Raw genomic sequence first — 15,678 nt, forward strand, 5'->3', positions numbered from 1 at the left:
TCCAGTCCGCCTATTCTGTTCAGGAGTACAATAAGATTGTCACTCAGAAAGGAGCACTTATGGAGCCTCTCTTCCTGTGGTGAACATTTAGGCCACATTTTAAGTGATAATTAAACCTGCACTTTGGAGGCTGCTGGTAAATGAGAAAACTGTGAAGGTTGTACGCAAATATTTTTCCATTCTAAAGTTCAACTTTAAAGTTTTAGTTTTGAGAACGGCCTTCTTAATGCCCAGAAGAGAATGACAAGAGATGACAGCTCGGAAAGTATCAACATTAGTACAATAGAGGCTTGCTCATAGATAATTACTGAATTCAGTGAAAACCTGGTACATAGCTTATGCTGTGTGGAATTTTAGTAAAACTATGAGTAAAAATCTTATCTCCTAGTTTAGGGTTACTTTTTTTTTTTTTTTTTTTTTTTTACTAGATATCAATTTAGTTTGAGGTGCTTTGAATCCCTTAAAATGTTTGAATTACAAAGTCATCTTTTTATCACTAATCTGAAGTAGCATTTAGAAATGTAACTAATAATAGTGTCTTTTTTTGTGTAGTTTGATGAATATCTTTCACTGGGAGGGTTTTTATCTTCAGAAACTGGTTTGTCTGTCCTTGGCTGCTGTGCTTGGTGCTTCTGTTGGGGCTATGGAGGGAGAGTTTTAAGTGTGTTTCCTCTCCTTGTACCTAACTCCTGGGAATGGAGCCTAGATTTTGTTCCCCCCAGAGGAATGGTTGTCATTTATTACAGTGGCATTAAATAAACATTTTTAACAGAGCAGTGAATATATCTTTATTATGTTATTTTAGAAGTTGCTTGTGGCCAGTTATGTTTTCTCAATTAGCTTGCATTCTGTTTGGGCCAATATTTTGATTTGCTGTGCATCTTTTTTCTCTTGCTACTGTCATGGAAGTGTTTATCTTGGATATCCGTTCAACCTGAGTCATATTTAGCTAGTTGAGAGCATCAGACTAAGGATTCCTTGCTGTTAAATTTTTCTAGTTTTCACTTTTGTTGCATTTACAGGTGTATCTTATTCAGCAAAATTGACTTCTGTACATTGGATTACCTTTTGTCATCTCATTTTCCTATTTCTAAAATTGGAGATGTTAAATATTTTGATCTGCAAATATAATTAATTCACATGTTTATTCTCAAAGTAAAAATAACTTTCTAACAAAATATTAATACACAATATGTTTTCCTATTACAGAGGAGTTGAGATTTAAAAAAAAGTTAGTTGGTAGGCTTAAGAAAAAAGCTTAATTAGCACAATTGGCAAGACTAGAAATCCTGCTTTTTGTTGTTAAATTCACCTAGTAACTCAAGCCGAGATTAGTTGGGTGGACAGATTTCCAGGTGGGGAGTTTCCTCCAGGTTTTGGAAATAAACAGATCTTAAAACAAGAGGTACAAACACAGGCATTAACAACTGAAATAAATTTGAATAGAAGAAAAATGATTCTAAATGATTATAAAATTCAAACACTGAAGACTGAAACTTTCTCAAGAAAGTAAGTTAATTAATAATCAAGGTAAGTCTAAACATTCTTGGCTGAAAATGGAAGACAAGTGCAACTCTGAAGTTAAAATTTTGAAAGGGCTCGGAGGGCTACTGTTTGCTAAGCTAAAGTACAATTTTACATGCCCAGGCTCAGCAGTGGGGGTGCAGAGGGAGGGAGGGCTGAGGGACTGAGCAAGAGGAAATGCGTTCACTTTTTTTGAAGAACTAAAGAATTGTCTAGAAAATGTAGATAATCAGATGTCTACATAGAGCTCTTAATAAATATGCAGTATTTTAGGTTTATTACCTATCTGTGATCCTGCGTTTCACTTGTCACTAGCATAACAGGGTCTAAAAAATTCTATGACTGTTGTAGGCGGCCAGAACGGCACTGGATGTTAGTCCGGTGTGCTAAGACCGGGACCTGCGTTCAGCAACCTTGGTACTTGGGTTCTGGCTAGGAAAGAATTCAGAGCCAAGACCTGAACTATAAGAGAACATTTATTTGATTAATCACAGGTAGAAGTAATTTCTAGAAGAAATGGGCTTAGGAAACAAGTTATAGAGGCAAAGGAAGGGCCCTAGGAGCTTGGGAGCGAGGAAGCTAATGCACTGAAGGCAAAAGCGAAGACACAGGCATATTCCCAGGACGGAGAGTGGGCTCGGTTTTAAAACCCTTAAAATAAGGTTTTTAAGGGAGGAGATTTTAGGGGAGGTCCCAGGGGAAGATCTTAATAGAATATTCAGCAGCTTTCCAGGTATGTCCTTTCAGGGTTGTGGTCTCCCCTGATGGATTGGTTGGCACCAGGGCAGGGGGTCATTATCCAGTGCAGCTGGTCCTGAGGTCGGCTGTGGCTGGTTTTGTTGCTCTTCTGGGCCTGGAGCTGAAACACGACTGAGGCCTCGATGTTATCTCTAGATAAGAAAGGTCAGGGGGCCAAACAGCAGGACCAGTGATATGATATGCTAGGGGAGAAAAGGCCACCCTGGGGTCGAGGCCCCACCCTACAATGGTCCTTTGCTAGGCATCCAGGGCTTTTCACCCTGGTGACCTTCTGTACCTCACCTGTTGCGCTTGCTCTGCTTATGTCTGTCTATCTGCCTATCACATCCCCCCATCAAGGATCTTGTCTCTGAATTCTTTCAGTGAAAAGGGGTGAGGGTCTCTTCTGTAGCTGCTTCCTGCTGAAAGGGGGTGATGTTTTCCTTCAGAGCCCGGAGATCCTTGCTCTCTGTCAGAGGCACAAGGCCTGGGCACGGAAAGAGGTGGCAGTGGTGTTAGAGGTGGTTTTCCTTGAGTGGGAGTAGGGTTTGCAACCTGGTGGAGACAAACTGTTATACATTTTACTATTATTGGAGCAAAGGTTAGAACAGCAAGAATTATGAAATGGTATGGTGGAAGGAAAAAACGTTTTTGTTCTCACTAATCGAGTCAAAGGATGGGAGAAAAATGAAGCAATAGTTTGGAGGGTATTAGCCACATATTTAAGAAAACTAGATAAATTCAGGATCCAGTTCAATTCTTAGGTGAAAAGTAAAACCTTAAGACAATGAATTAGGCTAATATTCACAACTGTATAATAGAGTCTGTTGAAACACATTTCCCCCCCTAATATCACCCTCGTTTTTATTAAAGAGCCAAATTAAGACCAATTTATTTACTGTATTAAGTCCAGTTTCAATTTGGCCTGGTTATTTGCATAAATACAATAACAGCAATTGATTGTATGGGCTCTTTTAAATCTGCTTTTCTGGAATCTCTTGATTGAATTTTAATTTGCCCCTCAGGGCAAACAAGTGGAGCCACCTAGTTGCCATCAGGTTTGCCTGCAGTACCCATAGACTTGGGTGAATTCCTCAAGTTCTTGAGGTTCCTCCCTTGCCATCTGTCAGGAAAGCAGCCTTCGTTCCTTACCTAGAAAGACTGCCATGAACCAAAATCTAACTCTGTATTAGCTTGCTTTTGATCTTAAAATGTATTTAGTTAATTAAATTTATAATTTAGGACAAGGCATGCTGGGCCTTCATTTTAAGGAGTTTTAAAGACTGGGGGTATAGGGGAGGATCTCAGTAGAATTCATCAGCTTTATGCCTATTACCAAAATGAGGCTTAAGTCTCTTAACTTTATTTGCCCTTGGGCGTGGTTAACAAATGGCACTAATTGGATTTCTGTTATCTGTCTCCCTGATTCCGGAGACTTAAGCTATTTACTCTGTGGTTGGGGAGAAGTACAAACCATTTACTCTGAAATGTCCTTAGTTTAGGGAATACAGGTTTTACTAGATGGCTGCAAACTGTTTGGCATCTAAATTTTCTAGATGGTTGCAAACTGCTGTTTAATGCTCTGCCTCAGTTTCCTTATTCTGCTTGTCCTGGCTTACTGGCCTGTCTCACTTATACAGTTTTCTTTTAGCATTTCTCTTCACAAACCTTCTGTAACTTTCACAAACCTTTTTACAATTTTCACAAACCTTTTTACCCATTCCAAAATAACCAGATTTAGAACTCACTTTCTTTTTCCTTTAAAATATATTTCCATATCTTGTACCTTCTATTACCAAAACCATATAATTTTTTCTTATTAAAATTCTTAACTCTTAAAAACTTTTGATTTTTAGTGACCACTGTAAAGTGAGCAATTAGCCTTCTTTAGATTGACTTTTATGAACACATTTTAAACACACTCTCAGTTTAAAGAAACACACCTTCAACAAAGTACTGGATATTACATCAATATTCTCAAATCCACTTTACAGACTTTCCTCCATAAAAAGCCAAAAGCAGGTGAACCCAAGACTTGTAGTAATCAATGTTTCAGTATTTCATGTTATTTCAAAATATCTACATATTCAGTAACTTTAATGAAAGAATTCACAAATTTAAAAAGGAATAGTTGAAATAAGTTAAATTGATTTAGGTAGCTAAGGTGGTTTTTTCTTTAATAGGGTTACCTCCCAGAGACTTGCATTTTAAAGTATGACATAGGTGAGAGTTTTGACCAGGTATTTGCATTTCAAAGGTCCTAGGACTTTGTTTTCATAAAGCCAATTATCTAGGAGTATTTTGAGCTGAACTGGGGAGTTTTGGGGAAGGTAAAAGGATTTAGTGGGCTTTGATTTTTTTCTGGAGCCGCACCTCTGGCCCTGTAAAGACTTTATTTGTAAAACAAGGACAGTCATTTTTAATGCCTTAAGGACTGGGGAATGTTGGCTAAGGTCTAAGAAATTCACTCATCTGTTCTTTGGAATGTTTTTTCCTTCTGGGCATATTTTTCTTTCAGACTCTGTAGCATTTATAGAGAGATCTTGTTTACAGGTAGCATATAGCTTAGCTGAGGGTGATTTCTGAGAGCTTGCGTATATGGGAAAGACACACTGATCCAAGGATGCCTCATCCTCCATCCACTTCCCTGGGAGTGGCAAAACAGGTCTAACCGCAGGATAGTATTAAACTTAATGGTGCCATTAACTGGCCAACATAGTGGGGCCAAGCTATGTTGCAAAAGAAGCTTGAGGGACTTTGGTCAAATTTCACCCAAAGGGGTATCTTGAGGCCTTGTGGACTGGTTCTCCATCTACGGAGAGAAAAATTCCCAGCCAAGAGTTAGAAGTGTTCCTGCTAGTCTGGGCTGTTTTGGGCGGTCCTGCAGGCACCTGGTCCTGCAGACACCTTGGCAGTGCCACCAACCTGAAGACATCTGGTGCCCCAACAAATATGGCCATTCAAGTGAGGTGTCCCTCTTTTGATGATCTCCCGCCTTAGTCATCCTTACCGGGGATCCCCTGTATTGGTTCTGTCTGTACAAGGGGTGCCATGAAATACTGTTGAATATCAGTAAAGTTTGCCATGAAGGGGTGTTGGTGAGGCTCTGCCACCCACTGAGTCTGTCATCTTGCCTAAAATTAAGTAACCTCTCTAAACTTCAGCTTTCTTGTCTGTAAAATGGGCATAATGTCAATCTTTATCTATTCTGTAAAATGCTTACTTCAGCTCCTGATATAGTGAATGCCCAAATGTCACAGTTATGATGAAGACAGTCATGCTGGGGACCTGCCATAGGAAACTGTGTGGCAGGGATGACATGGTTCCAATAGCCTAGAAACAAACAGTGTGGTTGTTAGTGTGAATACTTGTGTTTAGGCTCAAAATCTCAGTTGTTTAATACAGGACGTCTATCTTGCTGAAGATCACATATGTGATAAAAGGTGTCAGTTGACTACCGTCTTATCCTAAAGGCTTATCCTAAAGGCTTATCCTAAAGGCTCTGGGACCATGTGTCACTTATCTTTGCATTTCAGATTAGATGCTCAAGAAATGTGCACTGAATGAGTGAATGACTGCACTTGTTCACCTGGCTTGTAGAAAAGCTCAGGCGCAGTAATATACCTTCTGCTGTAGGCATATTAGTAAAATCTCGAATTGAGTTCCAGGATGGCAGTCGTCCATCTGAAAGGTTTTGTTGGCTTAGATGTATTCTTTTTCAGTGAACAGTGTTTTCTAAGTGGCTTTGCCCACTTCTGAGAAGTATGTCTTGAGGGCATGTTATGTCTGAAGACTGGAAGGCTTTGGAGGGCACAGAAAGCTGTCTTCAAAAATTTAAAGGGTGGTTTCCCTTTTAAAGGCAGAATTGGGAGATGCTGAAGTGGACAGTGAACTTTCCAACAGTGTAGGACTGCTGGGCTCACAGCTGGAGACTGCCTTGGGGGTGAAGGAACACCTCTACCACTTGAACCTCGGGGGGTGGGGGGGTAGGGGGGGTGCACTCATTAGGGGTGAGTTGTTAGGGTTGGCAGGCTTCACCCTGCCTCAGGGCTTTCAGACTGGAATTTGACAGTGGTTCGCAAAACACTTTGCCGGCCATAACTGCTAAGTCACATTAGATGTCATTGCCTTAATGTTTGTGGGTTGTGGGTTAGCACAGGTAACTCCAGAGGTCTCTTCCAAACCTGAAATTCCACAATTCTAGAATCCTTATGGGAGGAATGTGAGTGGTTTCAAGGTAATTTTTTGACAGATTATAGCTGTTCCTTTACACTTCAGTTTTCTTTTTTCTGTTAGAAAGATATAATAGGAAGCTGATTATTCATGATACCAAATGATTCTTTACTTTATGAAAGATTTTTTTGCAGCTTCCATTAAATAGGAGCCTCATTTTAATTTAAGAGTATTTACAGCTTAATACAACAGCAGTTTAGAACTAAATCAGTGTATTGAAAAGTCAATCAGAAATGGTTTAAGCATCTCTAAAATTGTGTAAATTAGTGGAAAAATAGAAAATTATAGAAAACAAGAGACATCTGTATTTTTCTAAAACCTCAAGTTTGGGTATGTGTATATCTATGTCTGTCTGTATGATAACTCACATGGTTTGAAGATTTAAATTATACTTATGTGCAATTTATAGGTCTACCTTCATCTTTGTACCTAAGTAGCTCCTGAGTTGGAGTTAATTCCACCTTCTTGTCTGCCTGCTTGCCTTGACTTCTTGCTACTTTTGAGTTGTGGCCCTACAGGACCTCCTTTGATAGAGATTGGAATGGTGGGTGCTAGTTAGGCACTAAAACTGGTGTAAAGTAGTGTGGCTTGACCTGCTGCTAATGCCTGCCACCGTGCAAAGTGGGGACGCATTTTCAATACACACTAGGTTCATTTAACGTAGTACCATGCATCGTAGAGATGGTATGTGCCCTATCAGTTCCTGTAGGAGAGAAGAAAACTTTGCAGTTAAATACTTTGCAATCTGTCAGTGATTTCAGTTTCCTAAGCCATCATCCTATAATTTGTGCTTTTAATTCAGAATGCAGTAATCCGATCCTAATGGCCTGCAAAGTATTTTAAGTGAGATTCTTTTCTTCTACACAAAGATTAGGCAGGCTCTCACCCTCCCTTCCAGCTGGTGCCTGAGGTAGGAGGCAGTCATAGCCATTCTCTCCTTCAGTCAATCCAGCTGTAAAGTGGCTGCATTGAAAACCAGATGCTGGGCTTGAGCTAAGGTTTCCCGGATAAATTGCCAAATAAGTGCAATCAAAAATGTTTATTCTAGTTCCACTTAGTTGAAAGCAACGGAGGAAAAATACAAATATATAGCCTTTCCATTTAGAATTTTTGAATTAAAAAAACACCTCACACAGCTGAATTCCATCTCAGTCTGCTCAATATATGTGAACTAGACTTTGTAAAAATGGGTTAAGCATCAAGTACTCTCCCTCACTGCCATCCCAATATCAGCCAAGGTCCCTAAATGCACTTTATCTTATTTCTTTACCCGTTTCTTCTACTACATGGATTATATGTAAAAGAATCACTTGATTAGTCAGAAGTGGTTGTGGATTACAGATGCCACTTCATATTAGCGATTTGAATAATAATTGAGTATGCATTTATTTTACTGTCTTCTAAAGTCTGTTTTATCTATTAGGTGGAAAGATCGTTGTGGACTTGCTAAATAGTTTTTTTTTAAATATATCTTTATTGATTTCAGAGAGAGGAAAGGAGAGGGAGAGAGAGAGAAACGTCAACGATGAAAGTGTCATTGATCAAGCCCGCAACCGGGCTTGTGCCCTGACCAGGAATCGAACCCTGATCGCCTGGGTCCTAGGTCCACGCTTAACCTCTGAGCCACGCCCGGCCGGGCTAAATAGTTTTTTTTTTTTTAAAAGAGCCACATTTTGCGAATTCTGTAGGTTTTTAAACTATCGATGGTAGAGAAAAGTAGATACATATGAAACTCTTGGCACACTGTTCTTTCTTAGCTGCCCCTTCCTCTCAACAGTGGTAACTATGATTGTTTGTAGGAGCCACTTGTCTGTCAATTCTGTGTGGCTTTTCTACATATTTTCTTTTGTGTTAAGTAGTATTTAAATCCATTTTTTTTACCTTATACTTTGTTTCTCTCCAGATAATACAGTAAGAATTTGTAAATTATACCTGATTTCAGACTAAATTTTGGGAAAATGTTCATTCAGCATTGTACCTCTAGCTAATATTTGGGATTTTAACTTGAGTGAATGTGTGGGTGGTTGTTTATACACACATTTAACTTGGCACATCTTTATATTTTTCTATAAATATAATTGTGACTATTTGAACTAAATAGTGGAGATAAATATGTGGTCTTTGTAGAAAGTTAGGATTTCTAATAGGTAGTTTCTCCATTAAGAGCATTAAGGATGCTCAGGATACCTACGCTACTGTTTCATTTGTTGATACTGGGAATCTAGCTCCAGATTCAGTTGAAATCACAATAAAAATTATTCATTGTGTATAACAAGTGTTTGAATTCTAAATGAAAAGGGTAGGTAGTTACTTCAGACCCATGGTTTTGGGGACGTCAGTATTAGCTAATCTGGGGTTGGATTAGGAAACCTTCCACACTGGATGCTAACACCTTCTCAAACTCACTCCAAAACTGTAGATTTCTTTAGTTGTAGTTTCTCCCTTGCGCTCCTCTGTTTAGTTCCTTACCTCACGGGTTTGAGGAATTCTCCATGCTGTGAGTCTTGCTTCCCCGCCTCCCCATCCCTGAGGGCACAGACCTGGCTCCCTAGTTGAGCTGTCCTCCCAGCACATAGACCAGGACAGCTTGTTCCAGCCAGGACACCTGGTCTAGAGCCGCCTGTGTGCTGGACAAATACAGGATTTCAGGTTGGAAGCCGTGGGTCTGCCGCAGGGTTCTCGGCCAGCAGTAGTCGAGTCTAAGCCCCTTGACACAGCTGTCCTTACCACTGGCCGCTGTGGGTGTGGCAGGGACACGGAGGTTGTGGGTGGGATGTGTCTGACCAGGACAGAGCACCATGCGGATGCTTGTCGCCCTGGTCCTAAGTGCCTGTTGGAAATGGACTTATTCCTGCTTTGTTATTGACAGACTGAAACTCGTCTGCTTGTGGAATAGCCTGGCTGTTTCTTGTATGTTAGATCACACAGGACCTCATTCAAGTCTATTGTCTGAAACCCTGGGCAAGGCACTTTCAATTTTCTGTGGAACAAAATGAAAAGATTAGATTAGCCTCTCTGAAGCTTCTTTGAGCTCTAAAATGTCCCAAGAAATGATTATTTTTAAAGCAAAGTGGGGTGCCCTGGCCAGTTTGGCTCAGTGGTTAGTGCATCAGCTTGCAGACTGAAGGGTCCCGGGTTCGATTCCAGCCAAGGGCGCCTACTGCAGTTGCAGGCTAAATCCCAGGCCCGTCAGGGTGCGTGCGGGAGGCAGCCAATCGGTGGGTCTCTCTCACATCGATGTTTCTCTCTTTCTCAGCTCCCCCCCCTTGCCCCCCAAAAGCAATAGGAAACATATCCTTGGGTGTAGATTAAAAATAAATAAAGCAAAGTGGGGAGAGGCGACAGGCATGAAGGTTTTTGTGCCCAGATGGTGGTTTGCTGCACACTCATGTGTACGTAACTTTTACCTCTGTAGTATCACGGAATAAACATTTTAGTACATATGATAACATCTGTTATTTGAAAAGAATACTAGAGTAAAATTTTCTTCTATAGTTTTTGTAGGTAAAAAAGAATAAACTTTTCTCCCAGAGACTCCAAAGCAGTTGTTTTTTTTGTCGTTGTTGTTTTTTTTCATTTGAAAGCCTTCAAACATTTATTACACATCTTTTCCTTTTTTTTTTTTTCCTGGAAGGAAACTTCAGGTTAAACCACTGCTGTGTTACATATTATTTCTTGATTTTGTTCTTCGGAAGTGTAATCTTTTTCTCTTTTCTTTCTCTTCTCTGCAGTCAGAAAATGGGTAAGAAGAGTCGAGTAAAAACACAGAAATCAGGCACTGGTGCTACAGCAAGTGTGTCGCCAAAGGAAACCTTGAACCTGACAAGTGAGCTGCTGCAGAGTAAGTTGTGCACTTGGCCTTCCCGCCTTTCTGTGGGGTGTGTGGTTTGTACTCCTATATCCACAGTGCTGTGTGGGAGTGTCACTCCCATGAAGCGTGAAGTTAGCCATGTGGCCTGGGCATGTTACAGATCCTCTTACCCTGCAGCCTCCCCACCTGTAAAATGGAACTGCTGCTACCTGTGGGGACCATGTGACTATAATGAGGCCTGTATAAAACACTGAATACAAAGCTTCTGTACACAGGCTTCCAGAACGTGGACTTCCCTGGGCACTGGTGGACAGGGACAGTCTCTACTGCTTCTTAACAGTGTGGCCTTGGACCAATTACTTAACCCCTCCAAGTCTCGGTGTTCATGTGAGGAAATAAAAGGCGTATGAAGGTGGGTTATGGGCTGTCAAGCCCAAGGCAATCACAGCGTGCCTCTCAAGCAGCCCTTTTGAATGGCTTCCTTACTGGGACGCTCACCTTTTTGTTCAGTGATTCAGTAATAGTTCTCCAGTGTTCACATGCTGAAGTCAAGTTCTCGGTTCAGGGAAATGAAAAATCTTGCTTTGGAAGTTACTATAAACTGGTTCCTGTTTTTAAATTGTGAATTTAAACTGGTGCTATGTATGTTTCAAATTTAGCTGTGGTCACTCTATTAACTAACTAGATTTGTCTCATTTTCTTTGCCGCTTATGTTTATATTAATGACAGGCTAAAACCCAAATAAAATTATAGCTTTTTCTCCTTGAAAAACAGGCAGCAGCCAAGTCTGGATCTGGTCCCTTCCTGAGTGCTCCCATAGTCCCCTATATCCCCTCCTGCCCAAGAGCAATGTGGGCTCTCCACAGAGCACTGATGTCCTTACCACCTGTCTCCCCCGCTAGACTGGGGGCAGCTTGAGGATGGGCCCTGTCTTGTGTCCAGGGCCTCCGCCAGTATTTGTTGAGGGAAGAATGAAGAAGACTGGTCAACCTTACTACTTATGTGTCAGCATATAGCTAGTTATTGTTATTTACCACCTAAACTCTTTTCCTTGGAGAACAAAGGGGGCCAAGAAATTTGGCAGGATCATGGGAAGGGCTCTCTTTTAAACTGATACAGCTGTTTATAAAGGAAGGCGATGCTGGCAGGCCTGGTGGGTACCCAGTGTGCAGCCTTCCAGAACACTGCTGGGGCTTGGGTGTTGGTCTTTAGGTTCTGGTCCTATAGTAGAATCTCAGCTTCTCTTTCAGCAATGACTGTGCAGTGTCTTTGTGTGACTCCCCCAGAGTGCTTAATATAGTGTCTTACACATGGATGTGAAATGTTTGTTGACTAGTTGTCCTTATGTCCAACTTAATGGTTCCCTTAGGGAGCCATTGTTATGGGGTTTAACTAGAAATGTTGACTATCAATGTTACCTTCTTTTACCATCTGGAAGAGTTTTCAGGGCAGTGTTTTGCATTTTAGCTTAGCTTTTTAGATTTTTCTGTTCACAAGTATATTCTGAGGAAAATGTATCAGCAGCAAGAATGAGGCGGATGTACCAGATGCTAACTTAGGTACTAGGGTCACAGTTGAATAGGTGGTATTTGAATGGTGTCAGAGGCTTTACATGCTTTGAAAAGTTTACCTGATTTATGCTCCTCACATTCATCATCAAAGCTGTAGTTTCTTTGTCCTTTAAAAATAAATCAACAGCAACAACCCAAACCCTCTTCCTTATGAAGATCACAGCCTAAGTGGGAAGAAATGCTTGAGACATGGTTTTTGTGTTGCAGAATGCAGTAGTCCTGCGCCCGGCCCAGGGAAGGAGTGGGAGGAGTATGTGCAGATCCGGTCTCTCGTGGAGAAAATACGGAAAAAGCAAAAAGGTACCTTTTCTGGAATGATAATCATATTTTAAGAACATCCTGTAGAGTCTTGGCATAGGTCAGAAAGGTGTTCAGAGTAGTCAAGGTCTCGGTCATTCATCCTCTCTGCAATCCTTGTATAGAGGGAGGGGCTGCTAGGCTGGGAGAGACTGGACTCTCTGGAGCCTTTCATTTCTGAGATGCCCTAGCCTGCCTTGGGAGGGGAAAACCGTTGAGCTTTGGGGGAAAAGTGTTTGTTTTTGGGGGCTAAAATGACACAACTTTTATTTACCTTTACTTTATCAGATATATACTTAACTCTCTATACTGTGCTTCCTTCAGGGTGTGAGGTCAGTCTATATGCTGTGTATGTATATACAACATGCAAGTATATACTGATTGGTTAATGTTTATCAAGATTTATGATGAATTCAGTCATGTTTTGATTAAAAAAGAGATGTAGGTCTGTTTCCCAAGCTGCGTTTGTACAGGGTATATTCAGAAAACGACAGAATGACTGTCAGCCAGGCTGGCGATGGGGCCAAGTGTCAGTTGAAAAAGCCTATTCAATATTTCTATTGTTTTTGTTCTGTAAAGCACAAAAAGTAAAGATTGGTATTCAGGGCCACATGGGAGGTGGAAGGAGAAGGCATAATAAGCAGCCTGCCTTGGGCTCCCTGTTTGTTTGTTGTCATGAAAGTGAGTCAGAAGAGGGTTTGTTTACTTGCCTCTGAAGCCTGAGCTTGATTGCTCCCCAGGCACACCTGCAAACTTGCAGCTTTTGGGTTAGATGGTCTCAAACTCCACACAGTGACAGGCCCCTTTATAAGGCGTTTCTCTGCACCAGTCGTAGACTGTGCTCACCCTGGCTCACTGGGAATGGGACTGCTTGTCTTCTGAGTAGAGACCGTATACTATAACTGACACCAAAGCCAGAGCACTCACTTGTTCTCTAAGTCTTAGATTTTTCCTAACAAATTCTTTGTCTTCATTTAGCGAGCATCTGTATACATAGCCTGGCACCAGAGCCTGGCAAATCTGTTCCACACGCCTAGTGGACCTTTAAGTACATGGTGGTGACACGGTGACAGGCGCCCAGGCTGGCTTCCACACCCAGCTCCTCATGTTAATAAAGTTCCCCTTCCTCTCCCTTGATTCACCAAAAACAACAACAATGGTTTTTCCTATGCATGGCGTTTCATCCTTCTGAATACTTTAAACAAAATATCAAGCTGGAAAGTATTTCAAGCTGAAAAATCCAGGAAATAATATAACCATGCCTAAGAATCTACTACCCAAATTGAATACATGTTTAAGCCTTACCTGTTCAAGTTCTCCTTTCCTTCTTTCCCACCTACTGTCCTGATCCCTTTCCTCCCTTCGTTATTTTACTTGTATTTGTTTTTAAGAAATGAATGTTATACATACAGCTAGCTGAAGCCCCCGATTCCATCCCTCCCCCCAGGGTGTGTGTGTTAACTTTCCTGTGAATGTTTTTCTACTTCATCTATAACCCCACAAAAATATATGATAGTAGTTGGTATTTTAAAAATTGGCATGAGTGGTATCATTTTACTTGATTTTTTAAAAAATACAGTGTTCAGTTTTGTGTTGTATTGACACATATAGATGCAGCGCACTTAAATTGCCCCATAGAATTCTGTTGCAGAGCTCTCTAGTTTTGTGCTCTTAGGACCAGGGCTCATCCTTACACACATTTATTTATTATTATTTATTTTAATCCTCACCCAAAGATATGTTCACTGATTTTAGAGAGAGAGGAAGCGGGGAGAGAAAGAGGGAGGGAGGAGAGAAACATTGATGTGAGAAAGAAACATCAATCCATTGCCTCCGATACTCACCCTGACTGGGGATGGAACCCAAAACCTTTTGGTGTATGGGATGAAGGTCCAACTAACTGAGCCACCTTGCCAGGGCACAGGTCTTCTTGCCCGCATGCGAGAGCTACTGAGTTTTATTTTCATGGAAATTTTGTTACAGCAAATGTGCATATAAGAGATGGCACGTTGACTTATGGGGGGAGCTGCTCTATGAATCTGCAGTAGTTACGAAGGCTTTCCCCCTTTCCCATCATGTTACCTGGCAGTATTCATATTACCTGGCGTGCGTCAGTATTTCTCGTAACCCTATGTACTGTGACTATCTGGTGATTAGCTTTAATTTTTCTCAAGATTGGAGTGTTATTAATATTTCATGTGTTAGTTATGATCTGTTTGTTTTTTTATTTTCTGAGAGTAGCATGAATGATATATGTCCTAAAAGTAGCTCTTGTTTTGTAAAACATGGATTGATACAGGTCTGTCTGTTACTTTTGATGGAAAAAGAGAAGATTACTTTCCTAATCTAATGAAATGGGCCTCTGAAAATGGAGCTTCGGTTGAGGGTTTTGAAATGGTTAATTTCAAAGAAGAGGGCTTTGGTTTGAGAGCAACAAGAGATATCAAGGTGAGTTTATACACCGTTGGTCTGGGAGGGGTGTCTAATTGTGTTTGGACTGTGTCGTGTAGAGGACACAAGATGTGGAGACAAATGCCTTGGGCTTGTTCTGAGCGTTGCGGGTGGGGGCAGGGTGCAGCCAACACTGCCACTCCTGCTGCAGCGGTCCCCTAACTGACCCTGTGTTGCAGGCAGCCCCTTGCCGCTTGTCCTCCATGGGAGCTGTGCTAATAACCAGCGATGGGGCAAGTGAGCTCACATTTCTGGGCCTCTGCTAGGAGACCATGGGACATGCCTTGCAGGATTCTGAGGTTTAAATACAGAGAAGGATGTGGGCTCAGGTGGTTTGTGGGCAGAGCACATGGGCCCTGTGGTTGGTTGGACGTGGGTGGTAGTGGGGAACAGCAGAGTAGAGGATGCTTACCGGCTTTCTGGAATGGATAGTTGAGTGGTTGGAGGTACCATTTACTGAATCGGCAAGCCAGAGGTGATGGGAAGAGAAGAGAAATAGACATCTGCTGAGGGCCAAATGCTTTTCCTTCACTCTTGGTCCTTCCTTCCAGATGGGGGAGCAGCAGCCTCTCTGCCTCTCACTCCTGCCTCTTCTAGAAATACTCTGTTTGATGATTTTGGGAGAAGGAACTAGAGTTGGCCTTTCTCTCTGTGAGAGCTGCTGCTCACATGCATTCACTGTGCTGTGCTCTTTCTGCCCTCTAAGTTTTCCAGGGCCTGGCACACCTGGGGAGGCTTCTGGAACTCTAGTTCTGCCTGTAACTTGGTGGGAGGTCCATCTAATTCCGGGATTCAGTCAGTGATATTTTGGGTGACCGTCTGTTGGAGTCTTATTTGTCTCTCAGTTGGTTCACAACTTGGGTAGAGGAAATGGGTATTATTAGGCCCCTCAGACTTCCAGCAACATTTTTGACCAGGTTGTAGTTAACCTTTTGATGACACATTGGTAAACCATACACTGGTTTATTAGATATTTATTAAATAATCTAGTATGTCAGTGTACTTTGTTACTATACCAGACTTCCAAAAAAAACCCAGGTTTCTTCCTTCATG

General features: G+C 41.5%; 1 protein-coding gene across 2 annotated transcripts in view; it reads left to right on the plus strand.

The window, feature by feature from the left end:
* Positions 1 to 10,071: 10,071 nt before the first annotated feature.
* The window catches only part of SETD3 (SET domain containing 3, actin N3(tau)-histidine methyltransferase), a 48,340-nt gene continuing 42,733 nt past the window's right edge, over positions 10,072 to 15,678 (plus strand). The window contains exons 1-3 of one of the 2 annotated variants that reach the window (XM_016220171.2): positions 10,072 to 10,336; positions 12,085 to 12,177; positions 14,474 to 14,622. In XM_016220171.2, coding sequence (XP_016075657.1) covers positions 10,234 to 10,336; positions 12,085 to 12,177; positions 14,474 to 14,622 — 345 coding nt within the window. In that variant the 5' untranslated portion in view covers positions 10,072 to 10,233. The remainder of the gene's footprint in view (positions 10,337 to 12,084; positions 12,178 to 14,473; positions 14,623 to 15,678) is intronic. The other variant, XM_016220172.2, reaches the window with a different exon arrangement.

The sequence above is a fragment of the Miniopterus natalensis genome, chromosome 1, assembly GCF_054644295.1.
Source record: "Miniopterus natalensis isolate mMinNat1 chromosome 1, mMinNat1.hap1, whole genome shotgun sequence".
Classification (NCBI taxonomy): domain Eukaryota; kingdom Metazoa; phylum Chordata; class Mammalia; order Chiroptera; family Miniopteridae; genus Miniopterus; species Miniopterus natalensis.